Genomic DNA, 26,759 nt, shown 5'->3' on the forward strand with positions numbered 1-26,759 from the left:
CACGAAGGCACAATGTTTGCCACCAAGCCACAAATGAAAACGCTACCTATTCACAAAAAGAGGCAGATGCCGAGAAATATTTGGCAAAGGATACAAAAAAAAAAAAAAAAACAATAACAAAGACTTCTTTACTTATATAAACTTTAGGTTGGTCCATTTGATATCAATCATTCAACTGTTGATGATCCTGCTCAGATAGCTGACAAACTAAACTAGTATTTTGCATCTACATTCACACATGAGGAATTCTGTAGAGAAGTGAACAGAAGTTTATTAAACTCTAACAGGGAGCATAATGATTTTGTAATAACTGAGAACATAGTGGAGGACAAATTGTTGAAGTTAAATATAAGAAAGGCAACTGAGATGGACAGGATCTACCCAAACCCTTAGCCATAATCATGAGAGCTTCCTTGGACTTGGGAAGGGTCCCCATGGACTGGAAATGTGCAAATGTATCCCCTATGTACAAAAGCGGTTCAAAGGGTGACACGAATAAATACATACCTGTTAGTTTAACTTCTGTTCCGGTGAAAATAATGGAGTCACTGGTTAAAGAAGCATTGCAGGATCATCTAGACAAGACTGCAGTAATAATTCTGACATGGCATGGGTTTGTTAAGGGGAAGACTTGTCTGACCAACCTGATTGGATACTATGATGTAGTTACAAAGGAACGGGATGAAAAAAATAATTTTGATATCATATACTTGCATTTTAGGAAAGATTTTGATATTGATGCACATGAAAGATTACTATACAAATTGGAGCAGTATAATGAAGGACAAGTTGCTACAATGGAAAAGGGTGGTTGAGTGGGAAGAAGACAGAGAGCAGTAAACAATGGACACTGCTCTTCATGGACTAATAACATTAGTCCATGAAGAGCAGTGTCCATGGACTAATGTTATTAGTGGAGTCCATTAGGGTTTGGTGTTGAGCCCATTATTGTTTTGTATATTTATCAATGATACTGATGAAGGTATATCAGGCTTAATGTCCAAGTTTGCAGATGATACAAAGGTTAGAAGGGGTGGTAATGACAGTATGGTACTGCAACAGGATCTAGACAAGTTGGGCAGATGGGCTGAGAAGTGGCAACCAAAGTTTAACATTGACAAATGCAAATTACTGCATACGGGTAGAAGTAACCCCAGAGAAATGTTCTAACTGTGTGGTACTACACTTATGGTAGTAGATAATGAAAAAGACCTGGGAGTGAATATGCAGTCAGATATGAAGTTTTCTGAGAAGTGCAGACAGGCTGCCAGAGCAGGTCACGGGGTCTTGTCAATGATATACAGGAATTTTGCTAGAAGGGAAAAAGAGGTGATTATCTCTTTGTATAAGGCATTGGTCAGTCCATGCATTAAGTACTGCATACAGGTTTGGAGACCTCATTTTAGGAAGGATGTAGAGTTGCTAGAACGAGTATAGAGAAGTGCAACAAGATTGGCGAGGGAAACGAAGGGGAAATTTCACCAAATTTCCAAGCAGAAGGGAAAACACCTTTGGAATAAGACAGTTAAAAAAGGCAACACAGAACAGGGTAAGTTCAGGAGCACATGTTTTGGGAACAAATGGAGAAATATCAAACAGGACCCTAGCATCGAAATTGTACAATCTTCTGACATCCTTTTAACGGAAGATCACAGGAGGCACTGAATGGATTGTACTGGAAATTATAGGAGGCGGTTTACCAAGGTCATCTATACATGAGTTGGAAGAAAAGTAAGATGCTAGCAGGTCAGCTTTATCTTTGAAGTGGCAACAGAACCACCTGGTCTTGACAGAGGTGGGAATAGAAATGGGCAAAAGTTGTGGCCAATAGCTCTGGCAAGGGACCAGAATGCTTGACTACCATTTGGAAAAGAAGCAAGTTTTTTACTCTTAACCTGTTCAAAATCTAGTTTTACTGATTAATAACTGCTTTACAATTGTTGCGAGCTTTGGCATAGGCTGAAAGTGAAAGCTTTCAGCCTATGAAAGCTTTCACTTTCATAGCTGAAAGGTCATAAGCTGAAAGCTTATAACCCAATCTCCAGCATAGGCTGGAGATTAGGTTATAAGCCAATTACAATATGAAACATTCTTTCTTGAAAAGGCTTGGTATATTTATTGGAAAACCATGGTTTAGATAAGAGGACAAGATTTTAAGTTGGACTGTGGAATAAAGGATTTCAAACTTACAAGAATAATTTCCCTGACATGATCTGAGCAAACACTAACATCAGAAAATTTGAATCAGTAATCCAACCAAGGAAAAGAAGAAAAGAAATCTCACAGATCATCCCATTCTTATAATGCCAAACAACATGAGGTCGAGAGTGGCCACAAGGGAAAGGCTCCTTTGGAGAAGAGACCAACAAGTTGTGATCTGAAGGCATTTAGTGGACCAACTGCCTTGCTCATGTACTTAGAGGGGTTGTTTCTGAGAAAAAGATGAAGTGTGTTGGCTGCATAGTTAGAATTGTCTGGTATTCTGATAGGTAAATGAACAATCTTTGAGAGGTCATCAGTAATTACAAAAGCCTCAGCATCTCGACCAGCTAGGTCCGTGTGACCAGAAAATAGCAGCTAGCAGGAGTTGTAAACATTAAAATCACCAAGGAAAATTACCTCACTGTTAGGAAAATTGTACTGGAGAAAGTCAAGTTTCAAAGAGAGGAAGTCAAAGGATTCCACATGATTAGTGGAACTGGGAGAACGAGATAGAGGCAACAGATGGATTTGACAATGTGGTAGAGATATTTAAAGACAGAGAAAGCCAAAAAGAGGAGATTCCAAAGTTGGAGTGATATCTTCTGGTGGGAAGAGTATGATAAGACAGGATATAGCCATAGGAAAGTTGTTGCTATTATTATTACTTTGACTGCTGCATCAAAGGTTTGCTTCCTTGCATTTTTTGGCCTTTACTAATACTAATTTATGTGGTTATAAGGGATGATAGATCTGAGTAAGTCCTGATATCTAATTGGCAGGGTGTTACTTCAGTGTGTCTGTATGAGATATTGAGTTACATGGATATAGTCTAAGCATGTCTTTAAGTTTGTTCAACAGGGCTGCTGTGAAAGAAGATGGCAACATCATAACTTTCATTATAAAGAATTTCTCTAGTCATAAGCCACCTAAGGATCAACTATTTTTCTGGTGGAAATGCTGTCTGGAATTTCAAGCTGAAACTTAAAATTCCAAACAGCATTGGATTCACAGAGTTGTAAACAAATGTCAGTTAACTGACATTTGTTTACCACTCTGAGAACTCAAGAGCTAATCCTGTGATTTGGAAGTCACTCAAAAAAGCTTAGGTCAGTTACCCGAAGAGGCAGATTGGGAGATCCACAAGTAGTCCATTAAGTTACATACAAATGCAATTTTATGTACAATCTGGCCACTAGGCTATTGCCTAATGTCCCAGAAGCCCAATCTGTCCTTGATCCAGGAGTGGTTCTGCCATGCCATCATTTCTGCCTTAAGGTCAAGATTTACCTCAACTAAGAACAACTCGATGGAGAATGCACTGTTGATCTATGACAACCTTGATTAGATGAGTCAGCAATGGGAGTATGGGGATGGAAAGATGAATTTCATCTTCTTTTCCCAATATGCTATTGATCTTACAGCCCACAAATTGGGATATGATTGCTAATTGCAAGCAATACAACCATGTGACCACATTTGCTAAATAATTAAAGGCAAGTGATAGGGAAGAAAACATATCCATTTCAAGAGAATTTTGGAGAAGCATCAATGTCCAGAATGGAACTGACAACATTGTAATCATCTGTACTAAAGTCAGTTCCAACTGTATGCATGTTACATGAAGGAAGGTATGGCTTGAATGTGTCACTGATTTCTCTGGATTCCAAGAAGAGAGACCTAAAAATGCAAAAGAAATGCAGGTAACAATTGTTGAACTAGGGAGTTGGATTTTAAATTGAGTCCTCAGATGTTGAAGAACTGGTGGTGCACACAGCAAAAAGTTCAACACCGAAGAGTGGTTAAACTGAACAGATTCAAGACCTCAGAAGACTCACTTGGTGATAAAATAAAGAACTTTGACATTCGTGATTTCTTCAAGGATTTGTGGGAGAGGAGAAAAGGTTAATAAAGGAGCTTAATTAAAAGAAATTAAAGGAAAAACTACATCTTAACTTAGATAAGAATCCAAATGGAAAAAAATCCTCCAGAGTCATTGGAGGAGTCTCTCTCTCTCTCTCTCTCTCTCTCTCTCTCTCTCTCTCTCTCTCTCTCTCTCTCTCTCTCTCTCTCTCTCTCTCTCTCTCTCTCTCAACTTCTGGATTTTAAGTTCAAAAGGATGAAGATTGTATAACATACATATCTACTGGGACACAGATGGAGGGTGAGGTATCCTTCAAGAAGTAAACTGATATGCAATATGCATGCAAGTCTAATGCTCTACCTAACTGCTGCACTTTTAAGGAATCACTCAATGAAGCAGCAATAAACAGGTTTTTTTTTTTTATCATAATGAGGAGATGGATGACAGCCTGCTGATTGATATTCACCTATCTTATTTTCACAATTACTTGAAAATTCTATTGGTAAAACTATTTGGTTTCAATATAAATTAAAAGTGGGCTCAAAGTAGTTGCTATCCCATATATTACTTACTGGTTTCCCTTAATACTCTTCTCATTGCTGATTCAACTCTTGCAAGCAGATCATCACAAAGCTCCTCCATCTTGTCCCTAAAATTGTAAACTTATTAATGTGTTTGTTTAATTAACCTCAATAAAATGCAAATCATATATTAATCCTATAATCCCCGTCTGTGTCTTTCCAATACATTCCCCCTGCATTTCTCATCCAAAGGTTCTTAATGAGAATAATGATACTCTTTTTTTAAAAATTAAAATCAATTTATATTTTAACTTTGTGTAGAAACTACATCTAAATTAAAATTCCAACTTTATTCATAAATCTGAAAAGAATATCTTACTTTTATACTCCCAGTTACTCTTACTCTTCCTGTCATTCAATTTTTGTTTAATTTTGTTTGGGTTCATTATATTTTTTGGTGTTAATGATAAAGACTCTGCATAATACATAACATTTTATTGTTGAATACAGCAGAAATATGATGCAATTATGTAATCAGTTAGTTACCACATATGCATTCCAGACTAATTAAGATTTAATTCAGTGGATAGTTGCTAAATGCTTTTCTGCATTTTATATTTATATTCAAGTGTTAAGAAAGTGAAGCTTTCTATTTATAATGTCAGTCAGTAGTTTCATGAGTGACTTTTAATGTGATTATGGAATTATATGTAGTTACAATCAATTATTGCATTACTCAAAAAAAAAAAAAAAAAAATTTCAGTTTCAGAGAGAGGAAGTCAAAGGGTTCCAAGTGATTAGTGGAATTAGGAGAACGATAGAGGCAACAGATGAATTTGACAGAGTGTGGTAGAGAGATTTTAAGACAGAGAAAACCAAAAAGAGGAGATTCCAAAGTTGGAGTGATATCTTCTGGTAGAAAGAGTATGATAAGACAGAATATGGCCATATGAAAGTTGTTGCTATTATTATTACTTTAACTGCTGCATAAAAAGTTTGCTTTCTTGCATTTTTTGGCTTTTACTAATACTAATTTATATGGTTATAAGGCATGACAAGTCTCAGCAAGTGCTGATATCTAATTGACAGGGAGTTACTTCAGTGAGTCTGTATGAGATATGGAGTTACTTGGATATAGTCTAAGCAAGTCTTTAACATCATTCAACACGGCTGTTGTGGAAAGAAAGTGGTTGAGAGATTATAAGCTAGAGAAGATTGAAAAGAGGAGATTTCAAATTACTAAGTCTTTGACAGGTAACATCAGAACAGACATATGCACAAGTTCCACCTTTGAAACAAAAAGAATCATATACAGTGAATGATTCAGACAATTGCGATGAGCAGTGGTTGAATCAATCAATAAGTGGCATTCTGTCAGAAAAATACATGTGGTCTGAGTTCTAATCTATACTGAGATTAGAACTGAGACCACACATATTTGTAAAACGAATAAGGAAGTGTTTGAGAGGTTTAGATCTTTTTGCAGATAAGTTTATTCTATTAGTTTGACAATTCATGATGTATTCAGTAGTAAGAAAAGGTTGGGAGGACATGCTGTATTTACCTATACAGCAAAGTATTAAAGGATGTGGGGCTATATTTCATACAATTGTTAAATTATTTCAATTGCTGTGTGAATTATAACACCCAAACCTTTGCTACCTTACTTTGATGAATGCATTGACTAGTTAATGCATGTTTAGGACTAGTACAGTCAGAAGAGGTGGAATGCCCTTGGAATTATTTGCAGAAAAAACATGCAACAGAAATCAAATATGTGTGGTTTCTGCTCCATGCCTTTTGATAAGAGAGGGTTCATTAATTAGCCTGCCTGCCCTCTTGGATAAGACCTAGAAGGTTCAGCATGTTTTGGGGACAACCTCCCCAAATGTGGGAACAATAGAGTGGATTTGTAATTTGCACACAGTCAGTAGCTGTTTTGACTGTGAATGAATTTGGCAAGTTTCCTTATCCTATGTTAATAACAAATTAGATATTATATATTCAGAAATAATATTAGGATAAAAAAATCCACCTGTTTTGCTATTGAATAAAATACATTAAAACAATGTACCATTTTCCATCTTATGCTTAGTGGGGGGGGGAGATTACATTAATACCTACTTTAGTTATTCTGAATTATCAAAAAATTGTTTCAATTGTCCTTTTTCCCTTAATATCACACATTGTAAAAGAATCCACTGTGAATTCAGACTCATAACATTATGAGTTATGATTTTCACTGTTCCTGAGTCTATTTATAATTTCTTGCAGACTGTCAATGAAGCAGGCTTCCTTTTGTGTCTTTATATTTACTAGACATTGAATCAAATTTAGGAGTGACCATAATTGAGGAATAACTTAAAAATACATGACATGATAAATTAATGATAAAAATCAACAACAACAAACGAACAGCATATTCAAACAACACACATTAAAAAAAAAAGCGGCAAGAGATGATAAATTAAAAGAATTTCTATTTTCAAGCATCTCTACATGCAAACAAAATATCATAAGCTACAGTGTAATGCAGTCACAAATGAATAAGCTTTTCATTTTTTTTATTCTTCAAATCAATTGAATGAAACTTCCTGTTCTAAAGTTATTTAAAATATGGTAATCTATTTACTGTGTGAAAGCAATCTTCTGTTCTCAAATGATATCAACAAAGGGATAAAGGGTGTGATGTCAAAATTTGTAGATGTAAAAAAGAAAGAATGAACAGAAAAATGCAAGGTTATGCACTTGGGGATTAGCAACTCCAAAATAATTTACATATCTGGTGCAGGCAAATTAAAAACAGAAGAGGAAGAAAAGAATTTGGGAGTTACAATATGAGTGGATGAAGTTCTCTCAGAAGTGAAAAAGCAGGCCCATGGTGTCCTATGAATGATTTATTAAACATTTGCTTGTAGATATAGGGAGATCATAATCCCACTGTATAAGGCAAATGTAAGATTGCATATGGAATCCTGGGTCAAAGCAGAGAGACCACACCTTAAAAAAAAACTGAAATTGAGGATTTGGAGAGGTAACAGCCTTGCAATTCTATACAAATGGACAGCGATAGATGAGTTTAAAAAGCAAGACAAAATTGTGTTCGATATGTGGAGTAGCTTACTGGACACATATACATCTGAAAATATCTGCGTTTGGACTTCTCTCAGCGTCTGGTTTGCGTATTTCTGCAGGCAAATATTTTTGAACATTAACTATATTAAAAATAAATCAAGAAACTGCCTGAACAATGTAAGTCTCTCAGCATGTTTAAAGATGAAAATTACAGCATACTCACCTGATGTTGAGAGACTCGCTCAAGAAGTTCAGCAGCAAAGGTCACATTAATTTGTATCTAATTGAATGTTTGTTACATTTTTTTTCAACATTAATTAATAATATTTCAATATATATATATATATATATATATTTTTAATAAAATACCTTCTCACTCTATTCCATTTCTTAAAAAACACTCCCCCCCCTCCTCCAGCTTGGGCTGAGGTACGGCTCTTCGGATTCTCTCTCTCTTTTTTTTTAATTAGATCAAAAATGGCTCTTCACTCAAAAAAGGTTGCCAACCCCTGATTTAAGGGAAGAAGAATTGTTGCTAAATTTGTCATTAGAAGTGGAAGACCATGTCCAGCTCAAACAGAAGATAATGCTACATATGTTCTGAAACAAATTCACTAAAATCCACAAAAGAGCTTGCAAACAAGCTAAAAATACCCCAAACTTCACTAAGAATAATTTTAAAAGATTCAGGATATGAGATTTACATTCTAAATTGACATGTCACTTAATAAGGATAATTGAGATAGGAGCATTGAATTTTCAGAAAAGTTTCCCCAGATGTGCAAAAATGAAAATTTGTTCAGTGAAATATTGTGATCTCATGAGGCAATTTTTATGATATAACTTACATAAATGTTTATTAGAATATGCCTTCTCCACTTATTGACAGAGTGCACAACTGACAAACATTTTAAAATTTACCCCTGTTATTCCTTACAGGTAATGTAATAATCCAGACACATTATAGGAGAACCATATTATTAGAATGTGTATTAAATGTAACACATACAGAGCCACACAAGTGATGCTCATGAAGCATCACTTGTGTGGCAAAGATATTTAAATAGACAATTATTTAATTAATTAGTAATTTATATTTATCAAATAATAATGTTAAAATAAGTTGAAATCTTGCTGGCCCTTATGGGTGCTTCTTTAGCCGGCAAACATTACACATTAAACTGATTAGCACACTGAACTGCAAGATAAAAAAAAAAAAAAAAATCAAAACCTTACTTGAGCAGATGATTTGTTGCTCACAAAACCACCACCACCACCACCACCACCAGATGATTTATCTGAACAAAGTGGGGTTTTTAGAGTTCAAAACTGTTATATTGCATATTATGTTAAATTACCTACATATTATGAACATTTATGCTATTTATTAATTAAGATAAATAATAAAAAATATTGATTACTCTTTTTTTATGAACAAAAAAAAAATTATCATTATGGACAGTCTGTGTAACAAAGAAAAATAACACAAAATGATATGAAGATAAATAATGGGAAGATATGAAACAAAATACAGGCACTCCCCAACTTACGTAAGTTTTTGCCAGCCAGTCAAACTGAAAAAAATATGAAAATGTATTTTGCATCCCGTAGGAATAAATGGAGGTATTGTGAAAATATCACAATGTGAACCCAATAAACACATTTTTTTCACAGTTCTGCTTCTTTTTTTGTTAATTCGTTACAAGACCTCAGAAGTTAAAATTTTTGCTATATAACTAAGCTATTTAACTCTCTAAAAGGTCATTTTTATAATGGAAATTGTATTAGTTTTATATAAATTTATGTCAAATAACCACAACACAAAAATCACTTTTAACTAAAGGATGCAAAAACAGAACATGTGGCCAACACGTTTACAAATGCTACTACTGACTGGGAGGAAGGGCTCGCAGTCCAGCCGGAGAATGGACTACACTTTCATCTTTATCATACGTTATAAGAATCAATTTTGAAGGCCTTTGTGAAATTTTTCTAAAGCACATTTTTGGAGGTCACAACGGTAAAACAATTTCCACTTTCCGGTTTATTGGGCTTTTCTGTTAGCGAAATCTATTATAAACGGGTTGTGAACTCAATCTTATTACATTTGTGATAATACTGATAATTGTGTGTGATAATACTGACATCTATTGCATGGGAATTAGGTCTCGCTGCTTCAACAGTGAATACTATTTTAAAGGATAGTGTGCGTATAAAAGAACATGTTAAAGGAATTACGTATTTAAGATCGACATAGATCACAAAACAGCATTCAGGTGCTATATCGAAGATGGAAAAGCTATTAATAATACGGATGGAAAATCAAATTCAGAAGCAAGTGCCCCCGAGTCTAATGGCCATTCAAGCAAAAGCAAGAAGTATCTATGAAGATATTAAGGATAAATACAGTGAACCCCAAGCTAAGTTTGCAGTAAAAAATGTGTGGTTTAATAGGTTTTGCACACTTCTGAAAATTTTCCTGCACATGAGATAAAAAAATTGAATAAATAATTCTATTTACATGTTCGTCGAACATTTATTTTTTGCTTCAATCAAATTTAGTGTGCATAGCTGCATAAACCTTTACAAAAATACGGACTTATGAAAAATTTGACTTACGTAGAGTTCAGCAGAACGCAACCCTTACATACATTGGGGAGTGGCTGTACTTTTGAAATGAGAGAAGAGGAGGGGAACACAAAGGCTAATATGAAAGGAAGAGAGAGAGAGAGAGAGAGAGAGAGAGAGAGAGAGAATAAACAAATCAAGTGTGGCACTCACCTTCCCATTCTACCGCTAACATCCTTATCATCCATAAAACATTCTATATTCAAAGGCAGATCTTGAGGATTAGCACTAAGCTGTTTCTTTAATTTCTCACATTCTTGAAGAAGACGTACTACAGCCCTCCAATTAGACATTACATCTAGTTTATACTTATGGCAAAACTCTTCAGCAAAGAAACGCACCATGGCATTATCAAAATCTCGACCACCTACATCTGTATCCCAAACTGTAGCTAACATCTATAAGATAAGCCAATCTGCTATTTATGTTTCAGAAATACGTTAGATGAAATTTCAGTTACTGTCAAAAAATACTAAAAAAAAAAACTAAAATTCATGAAACAATGTGTTATATAACTCTGCATTTTTGAAAAAAATTCACTGACATTTTCACAGAAAAGGGTGTTTCTGAATCATTTTCTAATGCTGATTTCAAAAATGACTTCCATGTTTTTCCATCACATCAGGTTTCTTCAAAAATCACAAAAAAAATTTTGATTTTTTACCAGTTTTTATTAATTCTGGTAGAATTTGTGCACTGCATTTATAACAAAATGCTACTTTCAGCAGACTTTTACATTTAAATACATTTGAAAACTATTAAAAAGGACAGTGTGGTAAAAAGTCCATTAAACACTCGCCTTTCATTTTAAAAACTGATTTATGGATCAAATTTTCATTTCTTTCATTATCTTGTAGATCCTTTTACTTTACAGTCCCTCTTCAGCATCCAGCAATAGTCAGCCATTATGTTGACATTCCACCTCCCCTGGTACCTCATCTCTATGTCTTTAATGTCCTGGTGAAACCTCTCACCCTGTTCTTCACTAATTTCCTAAATTTTCTAGTAAGTAGTGATTTGGGAGTGTAAAAAAAAAAAAAAAATGTACCTTGAAACTCATGTTGCAGCCCAACTTCTTGAAGTTTGCCAACATATTTTCAAATTTGTATTTCATATTTTCAACTATATTTTTGCAGTCTGGATCCTTGTTGTTCCCTAAGAAGTTCTTAACAACAGACCTGAAGCTTATCCATGCCTGTTTTTCCCTTTTATTCACAGGTCCCTCAAAATCTCAGTCTCTCATCAGTTGCAAATTTGAGCTCCAAGAAAATTACCTTGTTTTAGCTTCGCTTGGGTGATTAGTAGGAACCGTCCTGAGGTAAAGCTTTTACAAACTGTTTCATCAAACCCAGTTTGATGTGCAAGGGTGGAAGTAGGACAGTTTTGGAGTCTACCAGTGGCTTATGAACTATGTTTTTTTATCCAAGCAACAAACTGCCCATCTCTGGCCAGAGCTTGACATTCCAGTGTTTACTCTTTGCCCAACTGTCCCACTCGCACAAAAGCAAGCCATTTTTGTGTAGACAGAATGCTGTCCAACTAACATGCCTATCACTTCAGAGTCAGCACAGACCAACCAACCATGTTTTTCCTACTTAATATTTATCAACAGCTTCTTCAACCAACGTGTTTCTTTCAAATGCACAGAGCGAGCTACTGGGATCGACCCATATTTATTTCCATTGTGGAAAACACACTTTTGAGACTCCTATTTGATGAGTCAATAAAAAGCCTTCACTGTGTAGGATTGTAACTAAATCCTAAACAGATAATTAAGTCATTTATATTACTGCAAAAAACATAGGGCACCTCTGTAGCCAGGTGGGCAGGAGCAGCAGTGCTTAGCACATGCTTCTTAATTAGACTGGGGTTCGAGCCCGTGCCCAACAAATACGGAGGATGCGGAAAGGTCAGGGAATGACCAATGCACATCCCCGGAGCAATATGGCCTTAGTTGCTAATGCTCCTAAAAACCAAATAACAAACAAACAACAGAAAACATAGAATCGTCCTCAGAGAAGTACAGGAGGAATTCATTTCTCTGTGTCTGTACCATGAGAAAAACATCCTATGTACTAGATTTTTTGACTAGAACCAAGGGGTTCTGCAGATTTCTTTGGTAGATTTAAATCTCTTACCAGATCATTAAGTTCATGCTGTGAAAACAGTTGAGGGCTGGACTCATTGTCCCCAGGTGTGTAGACTTCAGTTTCATTTTCACAAACATCACTTTTGACACCCTCTGCTGCTACATTCTCCAATATAAGTGGAGGGCATGGAATCGGCAGGTCATCTCCATAGAAGATAACCTGCTGGACTAGTCTAATGGCAGATGGAATATTAGGATACATAATGATATTCTTACTCTTTGTATTGTATCGTTAACTAAGCAAAGGTAACAGTCATCACAGTGGTTTGTAGGCTCTGCCAAATCACGAGAATTGCAAATGGCATAGCCTTATTTTTACCATTTTTCCACAATCTCAATGCTTCAAAACAGGTTCAGCAAACTTCTGTGTGGAGCCCATTGTTCATCTTAGTCACCGTATTTCGTTCCAAAATAAGCACAATACATATTCTTAACAAATTCTGTAATATCTTATCTTTGCATGAGGACTATAACTTCCACAAATATAACAAAATAAGTTCGGATTGTTCAAATACTTGCGTGAACTCATTTTACTTACTTTTCAGCACAAATTTGACAAGATAACCTCAAAAATAAACTGAGCTCACACTGATAAGCACTGCTGCATGGAGGTCTCAAGAAACAAATGACCAAAGGCAGTGTTGCCATGTGAAAATTTAGTGTACAAATTCCCAGCATTTACTCCTAACTTAATGCATTCAATAATACAATTCATGAGATTAACTTAAGTAATTTGTGAAAAACTGGTACGTGAGAAAGAAAAAAAAAAAAAAAAAAAACGAACAGAATTTCTGAAATCAGCGTAAAAAAACTAAATTAAAAACAGCTATTAGTTTACAAACATCGAAAATGCAGAGTGGTGTAATAATTCACTGATATTTTAATAACTCTTTGACCTAGTACAGAACCACTGTTTTAATAATTTAAAAGAATGGTTCTCAATTTGCAGACTCTGCCTTCTTCAGAAATGTTGACTCAGAGTTTTGTTCATAACAATGGCCCTCCTGTCTACATTTGGCTCTTAAGAGCATTTCTTCTTGTTATAATTAACTTATCAATTAATTACTAATTAATTAACTAATAATACATAAAAATAGGAAACTTTTATATATTATTAAAATCAATGAAATGTATTATTTCTTAAAACTAGTGAAATATACTATTAATATTTCAGTTCACTGAACACACACTACCCTTTAAAATGTATCTGAACACCTGTTGGTTTCACACTGACATCACTGTCACTTGTGTCCTTTTCCAAAGCAGAATGTGCTAGTTCTGCTTTGGCATATTCCAATCTCCTGAGTAGCCTTCTGGCAACAAATAATAAACTGCAGTGGGTATCGACCCCATTTCTTCTGCTGAAGATGGACTAGTTGAGCTACTGATGTGGGTTGTGTTGGTCTGGCCCTCATTCAAAATTCCAGTTCATTCTACAGATGTTCCATAGAAATCAAATCAGTACTCTACACCAGCCATTCCAACTTTTGTACATTAATGTCCATGATCCATTCTCAAACAGCACTGGTGGTATGGCATCCTGCAGAAACAAATATGGGACCAAAGAACTGCCAAAATGCAGAAAGGGAAGGAATTGTCCAAAATGTTAAAGTAAGAATTGGCATTCACAGTCGCCTACACAGCCATCAAAAGTCCTAGGTCATGCATAAGAAACAGCATCACACCATAACTGTCACCAACTTCAAACATCATTGCTGGCACAATACATCCTGACAGCAGACATTCTTCAGGCCACCACACCCACACTCGCCTATCTGATTGGAATAAGGTTTAACAAGATTTGTTACTCCATAGGACTACTTTCTTCTGCTGTCTGGACAATTACAGTGTTTGTTGTATCCTGCAAGGTAAGACTCATTGAGTCTGTGATATCTGGCTTAATCCCCACCACTCTCCACAAAAACCGAGGTGTGATCCCTTAAATTCAGTTTAAGGCATCACATCTCAACCTCTGTTAGCATTAGTAGAGGCATATGATGCAAGAAAGCAAGCTTATGCAGCATCAGCCAAAAAAAACCCTACTTTCTCCCATTTCACCCCTCCGTTCGTTCGAAATACCTGTCCAGCTGAGCCTTAAATTTATTTAGGCTAGTGGACTTTAGTGTACAATGAGAACAATTAACTTATGTGGTTTGTGCGTCCTCCTTATATACCAGTCTGAGTTTGTTTATCCTCAAAAGTCAAATGGACTGTAAAAACTGGAATATCTGGATACTTTTTGAAGGGTAGTATACCTCATAACATAATATTCACTCAAGAGAATATAGGCCTAACTTTCCAGGATTCATATTTAATGTAAACAATGTAGTGTCACTGGGAAGCAACAGATTAAATAAAACAGGTTGGAGTTAAAAACTCTGTTTAATAAACTGATACAGGTTAAAATAGGAACAAAAATAAAAGTAATAAACACAACAGCTTTCAGACAGGGGATGTCCTTCTTCAGTTGTGACTGCTTTCACAAAAGTACAGAATGTAATGTGCGTACTGTGGTGGTCCTATTATTGAGTCTTCTGTCGGTTTCCCCAATGTAGCAGCCAGTGCAGTCTCTGCAGGAAATACAGTACACTAAGCCGCTTTGCAGGAGGGGGGGGGGGAATCGATGCCTTAACCCTTGAAACGAGGGACCGCAATCTTCTGCCTGGAAGTTGCAAGCACTTTATCCCGTGAGCCTGTAAGACCTTAGAAAGTTGTTGTGACAGGTTTGGATAGTAGGGGATAAAGGTGGTCGAGACAGGGTCATCACTGCGTGTGGCCCTGTGGTTGGCAACGTGGTCATGGATCTGTAGGTTACACCTATCTGGGGCACTGGAAGGGTAGCCGCACTTTGCCAGATCTGCCTTCAACCTTTAACAATCTCAGTGCGCCTTTCATCCACAGAAATGGAGTGGGTCCAGGCACGAGTTAGTAGGGCTTGCGCTGTGCTGAGAAGATGGCTGAGTGCATGTGCTGACAGGCAGTTGGTGAACTGGCCAGCACACATTGGCTTGTGATTGAACATCTTTAAATGCATGCCCTTGTGGGGAACAAGGGTATCCAAAAAAGGAAGGGCATTGCCTGACTTCAGTTGAAGGGTGAACTGAATGAAGTGTGACAGAGAGTTGAAGTGATGCAAAAGTCAGTCTCCCGACTCCCAAGGAATGACTACAAACACATTGTGGTCATTCCTTGGGAGTACAGCAGTTATTTGTACAATATGAAGTGTACAGATAACTGGTGGATTTCTGTTTGTCTGATTTTAATGAAATTTGAAATGGCTTGGCAACTTTCTATAAGATCAAAATATAAAATTTTGTGCAAATGTCATCCACCAGGATGACATTTGCATATGCAAATGAACAACTGAACTTGTTCATTTTTGGGTTCATTTGCATATGCAAATGAACACAAAAATGAACTGCAAAATACCTATTCAATTCATCTGCGACAATGGCTGGAATGTCTATAATTTCACCATTTTGGACCTGGAGGGGGGGGCCTACATGATTTACTGTTTTCTTTTTTGCATTCACATATGAAAATTTTTTGTCCCTATTTTTAATAGATCTTATTGCCAGTGACTTCTCAAAAGCAGCCGTTGGTTTTCTTACCTCATCTGTTTGTTTAGGGATTTATTGGGTGCATCGGCAACTAAGGCCATAGTGCACCAACCTCATCTGTAGTATTGTTACATCCTGCTTATAGGTTCCATAGTTTGGCTGAATAAGGTCTGCCAACTCTCATCATCATTCATTCTGGCATTCTTCTACCAGTGCAACAACTATATTGAGCAAAATTGAGAGTAGGAGTGTGCTATAGGCCTAATGACTCTGATGAGTATAATAAGATACTGTACAGGGAAATAGAGTGGGATAGTAAATCAGAGAGTCTTATAATGGGAGATTTTAATTTCCCAGATATTGACTGGAATTTGGGGGCTGGTCACTCACACACTAGCAAGGCTTTTGTGGATTTATTGGATCATTGTTTTCTACATCAGCATGTTCAGGAGGCAAATAGAGGGAAGAATACTCTTGATTTGATTATCAGCAGTGATTCTTCATGCATTAAGAATCTGCAGATAAATGAACCACTAGGTGGCAGTGATCACAGTGTGCTGAAGTGGGATTTACTCAAAGAGGTAACTACCATTAGGGGTAAAGGGAAGGGTTATTGCTTTCGTAAAGGCGACTATGATGGACTGAGACAGTATTTAAATTCTATACAGTGGGATCAACTGATGATGTTACCAACAGCAAATGCAAAATGGGAAGCATTCAAAGAACTTATCTTGGAAGCTACTAGGCTATACATACCAACTAAGAAATATTGTTCAAGGTTTAGGCCTAAATGGATGTCAGATGAACTGATGAGGCATATGGCAGAGAAGAAACATGCATGGGATACATACAAATTAACACATGACACAGAAGCCTATGATAGATACAAGTTGATCTGTAACCAAGTTACAAAGGAGGTTAGGCAGGCGAAGGCAGATTACGAGAAATCTTTGGCAAGGGATGCAAAGAAAAACAGCAAAGAGTTCTTTACTTATGTAAACTCTAGAAGGAAGGGGATGAATCAGATTGGTCCACTTGATATCGATGGGTCAACTGTTGATGATCCTGCTCAGGTAGCTAACAAACTAAATGAATATTTTGCATCGACATTCACACATGAGAAGTTATTTAGCGAGGGGAAAGCCAGAGGTGTATTCAACTCTAGCAGTAAGCTAGAGAATCTTGTAATAACTGAGAGTAAAGTGGAGGATAAATTGTTGAAGATAAATGCAAGAAAGGCACCCGAGGTGGATGGGATCTATCCAGTTATATTAAAGGAGGCAGCAAAGAAAGTAAGCAAACCCTTAGCCATAATTATGAGAGCTTCCTTGGACTCAGGGGAGGTACCCACAGAGGGGAGATGTACAAATGTCACCCCCAATTCACAAAGAAGGATCAAAGGCTGACACAAGTAATTATAGACCTGTGAGTTTAACTTCTGTTCCAGGAAAATTAATGGAGGCACTAGTTAAAGAAGCACTGCAGGATCATTTAGACAAGACTTCAGCTATAGCTCGGACACAGCATGGTTTTGTTAAGGGGAAGTCTTGCCTGACCAATTTGATTGGATACTATGATGCCGTCACAAAGGAACTGGATGCAGGGAATAACTTTGATATTATATACTTGGATCTTAGAAAAGCTTTTGATACTGTTGCACATGGAAGACTGCTGCACAAATTGGAGCAGTGTGGCATTGGAGGCAAATTGCTGCTGTGGATAAAGGGGTGGCTGAGGGGGAGAAGACAGAGAGTGGTAATCAATGGACACTGCTCGTCGTGGACTAATGTTATTAGTGGAGTCCCTCAGGGCTCAGTGTTGGGTCCATTATTGTTTTCTGTATTCATAAATGATATTCATGAGGGTATATCAAGCTTAATGTCGAAGTTTGCAGACGATACAAAGGTAGGCAGGGTTGTCAAGGACACTACTGACATTATGCTGCTGCAACAGGATCTGGAAAGGTTGAGCAGATGGGCTGAGAGGTGGCAAATGAAGTTTAACATTGACAAATGTAAAGTACTACACATGGGACACAGCAACCCCAGAGCAACGTATCAACTCTGTGGTACTACACTGACAGTGGTAGAGAATGAAAGGGACCTGGGGGTGGTTGTGCAGGCAAATATGAAGTTCTCTGAGCAGTGCAGACGGTCTGCAAGAGTAGCTCATGGTGTACTGTCAATGATATATAGGAATTTTTCTAGCAGGGATAAGGAGGTGATTATTCCCTTGTATAAGGCAATGGTCAGGCCACACCTAGAGTACTGTATACAGGTCTGGAGGCCTCATTTCAAGAAGGATGTAGAGCTGCTGGAACGAGTACAGAGAAGGGCAACAAGATTAGTGAATGGAACAAAGGGGTGCTCTTACGAAGAAAGGCTTAAGTTTTGCAAATTACAGTGTCTGGAGACTAGGCACCAGCGAGGTGATCTGATAGAGGTGTATAAAGCCTTGAATGGTTTGAGCATGCTCAATGCTGATGGGATTCTTCCTCTTGCTCAGAATAATCACCTGAGAGGGCATAAATTCAAATTGAGGAAAGACAGATGTAGGATAGACGTGCGGAAATTTGCCTTTAGCCAGCGGGTGGTTGGTTGGTGGAACAGACTTCCATCCCTTGTCGTGGAAGTTGATAGCCTAAATAAGTTTAAGGCTCAGCTGGACATTTTGAACGAACAGAGGGGTGAAGTGGAAGTGGTTTTTTTTTTTTTTTTTTTTTGGCTGATGCTGCATAAGCTTGCTTTCTTGCATCAAATGCCTCTACTAATGCTAATGCTATATTCATGGCTTCTAGAATAATTTTCTTAAACATTTCTTACACAGCATTTGTATTCAGCATCTGGAAATTACCACTGCAGTTGATAGGGCCTAAGAAGTTTCCCTCTCCTTTGTCACTGATCACTGAAATGTCTTTGGATGCATTACTCATTTTATGGGTAGTGTCTAAGGGAAATGTAGCTGAACTGTTATATCTCTGATAATAGTTGGGCCCTTAATAATGACCAAGTCAATTTATCAAAAAAAAACAGGCAATCTTGTATTTGTATTATTACATACGTTTGCATATATTTGTATGTTATCTATGAGTGTATTGTATTGAATGTAATACAATCCAATAAAAAATAAATGCATGTAGAACAGTATATGCTATCTATCTGGTTTATAAATCTACCATTCATTTTCATCCATGATATAAGTTATCTCAAAGCTAAGCTACTGTTGTGCTGATGTATAATGAAATGATCATTGCTTGTACCAATGTATTATGAAATATGCACGCTCAAATTCAATTACATATACCTTTTTCAATTACAAATTCCATTTGGGTTATTTGATCTTAATCTGCTATAACTTATTTTAATTATCTGACCTGATGGCACAAAATTTGTGAGTGGCAAACACTGTTTTCACTGAGCCTCATCTTTATTGTGCCATATGTTTTGCCTACACTTTAGTTTATTTATTAATTAATTATTAAAGAGAATAATTAAATTTATTACTAATTATGGGGAAAGTTAATTACCTGGATTTTTATTCTTCCTTTTTCAATTGTCTTATGTTATTATATCCAAAATTAGTGAAACTTGAAAACACTATCTATAAATCTGTGATTTGTTTCTTCTAAAAATTGATAATGAGATATTTTGTCACATGACAAATATCTTTCATATGCTAAGGTGATAAACATTCTAGCTCTCTTAGTAATGAATAGGAGAGCTAGATATTTGCAATTGTAGCATAAGAAATATACAATAAAATAATAGTTAATCATACTATAAACACAGTTAAAAACTGACATTGTCCTTTCTAGAACCAAGCCACAGAAAGAACATTTTATAATTATATAAGATATTTGCCACGTGACAAAATATATTTCATTGGAAGGGTAATATAAGAAAATTTCTTTAGAAATTTCCTAACTCCATACACAACCCAAATAAACTAATATGGTAACATTTCTGAAACCGTCAATCAAATTCTATCTTAAGTTAAGGATAGGAATTCTGAATTAATTTAGAGGGAACCCCTATCCCAGGCTGAAGGTTGAATTCCACAGATGAATTCAGAAATGTCATCATATAAGTTTTTTGGTACTGTACAGAGTTAGGGAATTTGCAAAAACCATTGAATTTACAGAATTTTTTCAGCCTGGTCTGTACTTGTTAACAGAAGGAACTGCTTCTACAGGGATGGGATACACTTAAATAGAAAGGGTGCAAGAATATTTGCTGATGCTATTGAGGGAGTGTTAGGTGGGTCGGAAAACTGCTAGCTTGGGGGAATACAAGGACTAATAGATTAACAGTAGCCACTGGCAGAGGTGAAAGTGATTCTTGCACTGCTTCTACTGGAATGAGCAGCAGCCTAGAAAACAAGATGCAGGGTATTTCAGAGACTGCTGGGAGTCATTGCAGTACAAGTAAACACATGGGTTGTGTTAGGATATCTAAGAAAAAGAACAGACGCATGTATACTTGCATGTACACCAATGCTAGGAGTTTGGTAAATAAATTTGATGAATTTGAGGTATTGCTCAAAGCATCAAAGGCGGATATTGTTGGGATATCAGAGACATGCTGTCACACAGATATAAGGAATGCAGAACTGCAATTTGGGGAGTACAACGTCTAAAGAAAGGATAGACGAGATAGGAAGGGAGGAGGGGTTATGCTATTAGTTAAGAAACACATAAAATCCAAGGAAGTGAAGCCAGTCGACATCGCTGGACAGTGCAATGTCGAGTCAGTTTGGTGTGACATAAGCATTGGGAGATCAAAATTGAGAGTAGGAGTGTGCTATAGGCCTAATGACTCTGATGAGTATAATAAGAAACTGTACAGGGAAATAGAGTGGGCCAGTAAATCAGAGTCTTATAATGGGGGATTTTAATTTCCCAGATATTTACTGGAATTTGTGGGTTGGTCACTCACACGCTAGCAAGGCTTTTGTGGATTTATTGGTTGATTGTTTTCTACATCAGCAAGTTTGGGAAGCAACTAGAGGGAGTAATACTCTTGATCTGATTATCAGTAGTGATTCTTCATGCATTAAGAATCTGCAGATAGAGGAACCACTAAGTGGCAGTGATTACAGTGTGCTGAAGTGAGATTTACTCAAAGAGGTAACTACCATCAGGGGGTAAAGGGAAGGGTTATTGCTTTCGTAAAGGCGATTACGATGGTCTGAGACAGTATTTAAATTCTATACAGTGGGATCAACTGATGATGTCACCAACAGCAAATTCAAAATGGGAAGCATTCAAAGAACTTATCTTGGAAGGCTACTAGGCTTTACATACCAACTAAGAAATATTGTTCAAGGTTTAGGCCTAAATGGATGCCAGATGAACTAATGAGACATATGGCAGAGAAGAAAAATGCATGAGATACATATAAATTAACACGTGACACAGAAGTCTATGATAGATATAAGTTGATCTGTAACCAAGTTACAAAGGAGGTTAGGCAGGCGAAGGCAGATTACGAGAAATCTTTGGTAAGGGTTGCAAGGAAAAACAGCAGAGTTCTTTACTTATGTAAACTCTAGAAGGAAGGGGATGAATCAGATTGGTTCACTTGATATCGATGGGTCAACTGTTGATGATTCTGCTCAGGTAGCTAACAAACTAAATGAATATTTTGCATCGACATTCACACATGAGGAGTTATTCAGCGAGGGGAATGCCAGAGGTGTATTCAACTCTGGCTGTAAGCTAGATAATGTTGTAATAACTGAGAGTAAAGTGGAGGAGAAATTGTTGAAGTTAAACACAAGGAAGGCACCTGAGGTGGATGGGATCTATCCAGTTATATTAAAGGAGGCAGCAAAGGAAGTAAGCAAACCCTTAGCCATAATTATGAGAGCTTCCTTGGACTCAGGGGAGGTACCCATAGACTGGAGATGTGCAAATGTGACCCCAATTCACAAATGAGGATCAAAGGCTGACACAAGTAATTACAGACCTGTGAGTTTAATTTCTGTTCCAGGAAAATTAATGGAGGCACTGGTTAAAGAAGCACTGTAGGATCATCTAGACAAGACTTCAGTTACAGCTCGGACACAGCATGGTTTTGTTGAGGGGAAGTCTTGCCTGACCAATTTGATTGGATACTATGATGCAGTCACAAAAGAACTGGATGCAGGGAATAACTTTGATATTATATACTTGGATCTTAGAAGGGCTTTTGATACTGTTGCACATGGAAGACTGCTACACAAATTGGAACAGTGTGGCATTGGAGGCATATTGCTGCTATGGATAAAGGGATGGTTGAGTGGGGAAAGACAGAGAGTGGTAATCAATGGACACTGCTCATCATGGACTAATGTTATTAGTGGAGTCCCTCAGGGTTCAGTGTTGAGTCCATTGTTTTCTGTATTTATAAATGATATTGATGATGGTATATATCAAGCTTAATGTCCAAGTTTGCAGACGATACAAAGGTTGGCAGGGTTGTTAAGGACACTAACGATAGTATGCTGCTGCAACAGGATCTAGAAAAGTTGAGCAGATGGGCTGAGAGGTGGCAAATGAAGTTTAACATTGACAAATGTAAAGTACTACATTTGGGAAATAGCAACCCCAGAGCAACGTATCAACTCTGTGGTACTCACTGACAGTGGTAGAGAATGAAAAGGATCTGGGGGTAATTGTGTAAACAGATATGAAGTTCTCTGACCAGTGCAGACGGGCTGCAAGAGTAGCTCATGGTGTCTTATCAATGATATACAGGAATTTTTCTAGCAGGGATATATAAGGCAATGGTCAGGCCACACCTCGAGTACTGTATACAGGTTTGGAGGGCTCATTTCAAGAAGGATGTAGAGCTGCTGGAACGAGTACAGAGAAGGGCAACAAGATTAGTGAATGGAACAAAGGGTTGCTCTTACAAAGAAAGGCTTAAGTTTTGGAAATTACAATATCTGGAGACTAGGCACTGGCGAGGTGATCTGATAGAGGTGTATAAAGCCTTGAATGGTTTGAGCATGCTCAATGCTGATGGGATTCTGTCTCTTGCTCAGAATAATCACCTGAGAGGGCATAAATTCAAATTGAGGAAAGACAGATGTAGGATAGATGTGCGGAAATTTGCCTTTAGCCAGCAGGTAGTTGGTTGGCTGGACAGGTATTTCAAACGAACGGAGGGGTGAAGTGGAAGTTTTTTTTTTTTTTTTTTTTTTTTGGCTGATGCTGCATAAGCTTGCTTTCTTGCATCATTTGCCTCTACTAATACAGTTAATACTTCATGTAATATCCTTTATAAAACTAATCACTGCATTCTCTTATAAAACTTACCTTAAGTTTTCCTTTGCTTAAGGCACAAACAGAAACTTGTAAAGAAGAATATCCCATATCAACAAAGACAATGTTTTTTGCTTTCTCTTCAGATAAATCTTGCTTGTAGAAACCATAAGACAATGCCACTATTGAAAAGATTCAAACAAAAAGCATACTATGAACATTCCATACACAAACTAGACTTCCAGAATACACCAAAAACAAATCAAAATATTACTGACAGAAGTTATACAAAATAATCCTACAAATAACTCAAAAGAATCCCTCCCAAAAATGCTTATTATAAAGTTTTTGCAGCCTTCTTGTCTCTAGCAACTTTTATCACTTATTTAATAATATTATCACTTAAAATTATTTCTCAAGCATTTTGCTTAAGAAATAATATTAATAAAAATCTATTAGCTATACTGAGATACAGCTAGACTCAGGTAATATACTTTTATGTGTATTTGTGACAAACATACAAGTCTGGCTGCCTCATTTGCACGATGATGTTGGAGTGGGTGCAGAGAAGAGCAACAAGATAAGTGAGGGAAACAAGGGGGCTCTTACCAGGAAAGGCTTCAAGTTCTGCAAATTGCAGCAACTGGGGACTGGATATCTATGTGAAGATTGGACTGAAGTGTTTAAGGTCTAAATGGATTGAGTAAATTGAATGCAGATGCAATTCTTTCTCTTGCTCAGACTATGACATGAGGGGTCATAAATTCAAAATGAGGAAGGATTGTTGCAGAAATGTCTTCAGCCAGTGGGTAGTTAATTGTTTGAACAAATTTCCATCTGGTGTTGTAGAAGTGGGTGGCTTGAATAAATTCAAGGAAGAATTAAACAAACTGTTATAGGGGATGGAGAGTGATATGGGGAAATGTGTTGGTGTTTTTGTTTTTTTTAGCTGATGGCATCATTTGCCGCTACTAATACTAATAAATGACCACCATGATGCACCATAGAAAATAATTTAAATTTTATTTTTCAACACTGAAAGTTATATAAATGCTTTTTAATCTTTTAATTCATTTAGTATAAATGCTTTTTTAATCTTTTAATCCATTTAGTATAAAGGCTTCTTGATCTTTGATGTACATGATTCAGTTTCAAAATGCCTACTTTCATTAATTTTCAGTTGGAATCATGTGAATATAATACAAAAATGTGTAAAAGAAAGAGTGAGATTAATAACACATGGCCAGTAAGCATTTCAAGTCGATGAAGACGATCAGTTTCAAGAAAACTGGTACCCTAATAAATAGATCCAAGAATGATGCACCATTTGAAAGGATCATAGTGGCACTGACAATCATAGGAAGTCTAAAAACATTGTTTTCAATAACATAAATTTCTTTAAATAATTTTTCAAGAGTAGTTAAAATTTACCTCTAAAAGGCTGGAGAACTCTAGGTCCTCCAACTTTTTTAAAAACCTTTTCCAATTACTGAAAAGCATTATACAGTGGAGGAATCTAAGGTTTAGTATTAGTCTTTCCTGGATATACACTGAGTTGGCTTTGCATTAGCAACCTCCCCACCTCATGTAGGAATGGATTAGTCTGTGATGCTGGTGAAGGCTCAAGGTCAGGAATGACTGATATAAGATTGTAGTTTGCACACGTGGTGAACCATAATCATATATCAGTTTTTGAGTGTCTTCCTTGCAGAGAACAGTGGATCAGCGTCAGGATCATTCTGATTTCGAATGTAACAATTGTGGTGGGGGGGGGGCAAGGTGTGCAGGTGCCAGTATCTCAACAACAGTCAATATTGTTAAGCGTTCTTGTTCCATGTTGTCATGGGTCTACAGTGACTGGCTCAATGGCAGTCAAACAACCAGACAAAAGTCACATGTGACAGCCATCTATGGTTGATGTACCTGGTAAGCATTGTATCACATTTCGTGACACAGCAGCAATACAGCAATGGCCCACCGAACCACTTGGTACAACGTAGGAATAGCAACACCAACCTATGTGCTGGGCATTACCTCATATAGGCTATGGCAGTCGATGGTCTCCACAGAGAACTGCACCCAAACTTATTGCAAGACAAGAAACTGCACCAAGAATGAGCAAGTTAGTGCCACTAGACCACTGACATATGGAAATCTGTCACCTTGTCTGATGAATCCTGTTTCCAACTCTATCATGCCAATAGGCATATGTGTATTTGGAGAAAGCAACATGAGACCATGGCATCTATATGCACTACTCAGCAGGCTGGAGGAGGTTTTGTTATGGTTTAAGGACTGTCTACACAGCATTCCCTACATCCTCTGATCACCTGTAATCAACAGCTCAATGGGAGTGCCTACTGTCAGTGACCAAGTATGCCCCTTCATGATGACAGTGTATCCAGACAACTCTGTAGTCTATCAACAAGACAACATGCCATACCATAAGGCCCAGCAGGTTTCTAACTGGTTTCAGGAACATGACAATGAATTCTCCATCCTCCCAAGGTCTCCCAACTCAACCAGTCTCAACCCAACTGAGCATATAACATACTGGAAAAGGACATTCAATGTTTACAACCATCCATCCAACAATGTGTAGGCATTGCTGGAAATATTGTGTAATGCATGTTGTAGGTTGTCCTGTGTTAGTATTGTCAAATGACCCCCACAAAGTATTAAACATTACTAATGCAAAGCCAACTCAGTGTGCGCGCGCGCGCGCGCACACACACACACACACACACACACACACACACACACACACACACACACACACACACACACACACACACACACACACACACACACACACAGAGTTGATATATATATACGCATAAGCTATTATTTTCTTCATCATGTTTGTCCGGTCCACAGGTAGCAACTTAACTCAGGTAACAAGGTCTTCTAAACAAGCTTCCATCTTATGGCTTTCCAACTGTTTTTAGTAATTGGTTATCCAGTTTTCTCTCTGATCGCTCACTGAGGGTGATGGTAGATGGCTCTCTGTCTTCTAACTTCTCCACTAATGCTGGTGTTCCCCAAGGTTCAGTTCTTTCCCCCACTCTTTTCCTCTTGTATATTAATGACCTTCTTCCATTGACTGGAAATGCTATCCATAGTTTTGCCGATGATAGCACATTGCATTCTACTTTCCATTTTGAGAAACCTTTCCCTGCTCGATCAGCTTCAACTTCTTGAAAATCTGCTACCAATTCCTTAAATGCCGATATTCAGGTAATTCTACAGTGCGGCAAAGACAACTTAGTTGAATTCAACCCTTCTAAAACTCAGTATATCTTGCAAAAAGGATTCTTCTGCTCCTATGCGTATCTTTAGTGACACTCCAATTTCTAGGCAAAATGATATATCTCTTTTGGGGATTACCATGACTTCTAATCTCTCTTGGCACAAGCACATTACAAATATTGCTTCCTCTGCATCTAAAAAACTTGGTTTTCTCTTTCGCTTTAAGTGTTACTTTTCTTCCAAACAGCTGCTCACTCTGTATAAATCG

General features: G+C 37.1%; 1 protein-coding gene across 4 annotated transcripts in view; it reads right to left on the bottom strand.

Annotated features, from left to right (window-relative positions):
- Nucleotides 1–26,759, bottom strand: part of LOC150078048 (heat shock 70 kDa protein 4L-like) — a 215,676-nt gene that overhangs the window by 106,468 nt on the left and 82,449 nt on the right. For all 4 annotated transcript variants that reach the window (XM_090385252.1, XM_090385251.1, XM_090385254.1 and 1 more), the window contains exons 5-7: nt 23,297–23,424; nt 10,441–10,685; nt 4,636–4,712 (exon numbers count right to left, since the gene is read on the bottom strand). In XM_090385252.1, the coding sequence (XP_090241378.1) occupies nt 4,636–4,712; nt 10,441–10,685; nt 23,297–23,424 (450 nt within the window). The remainder of the gene's footprint in view (nt 1–4,635; nt 4,713–10,440; nt 10,686–23,296; nt 23,425–26,759) is intronic.

The sequence above is a fragment of the Mastigoproctus giganteus genome, chromosome 11 (assembly GCF_048544385.1).
Source record: "Mastigoproctus giganteus isolate SK-2022 chromosome 11, ASM4854438v1, whole genome shotgun sequence".
NCBI classification, from domain to species: Eukaryota; Metazoa; Arthropoda; class Arachnida; order Uropygi; family Thelyphonidae; genus Mastigoproctus; species Mastigoproctus giganteus.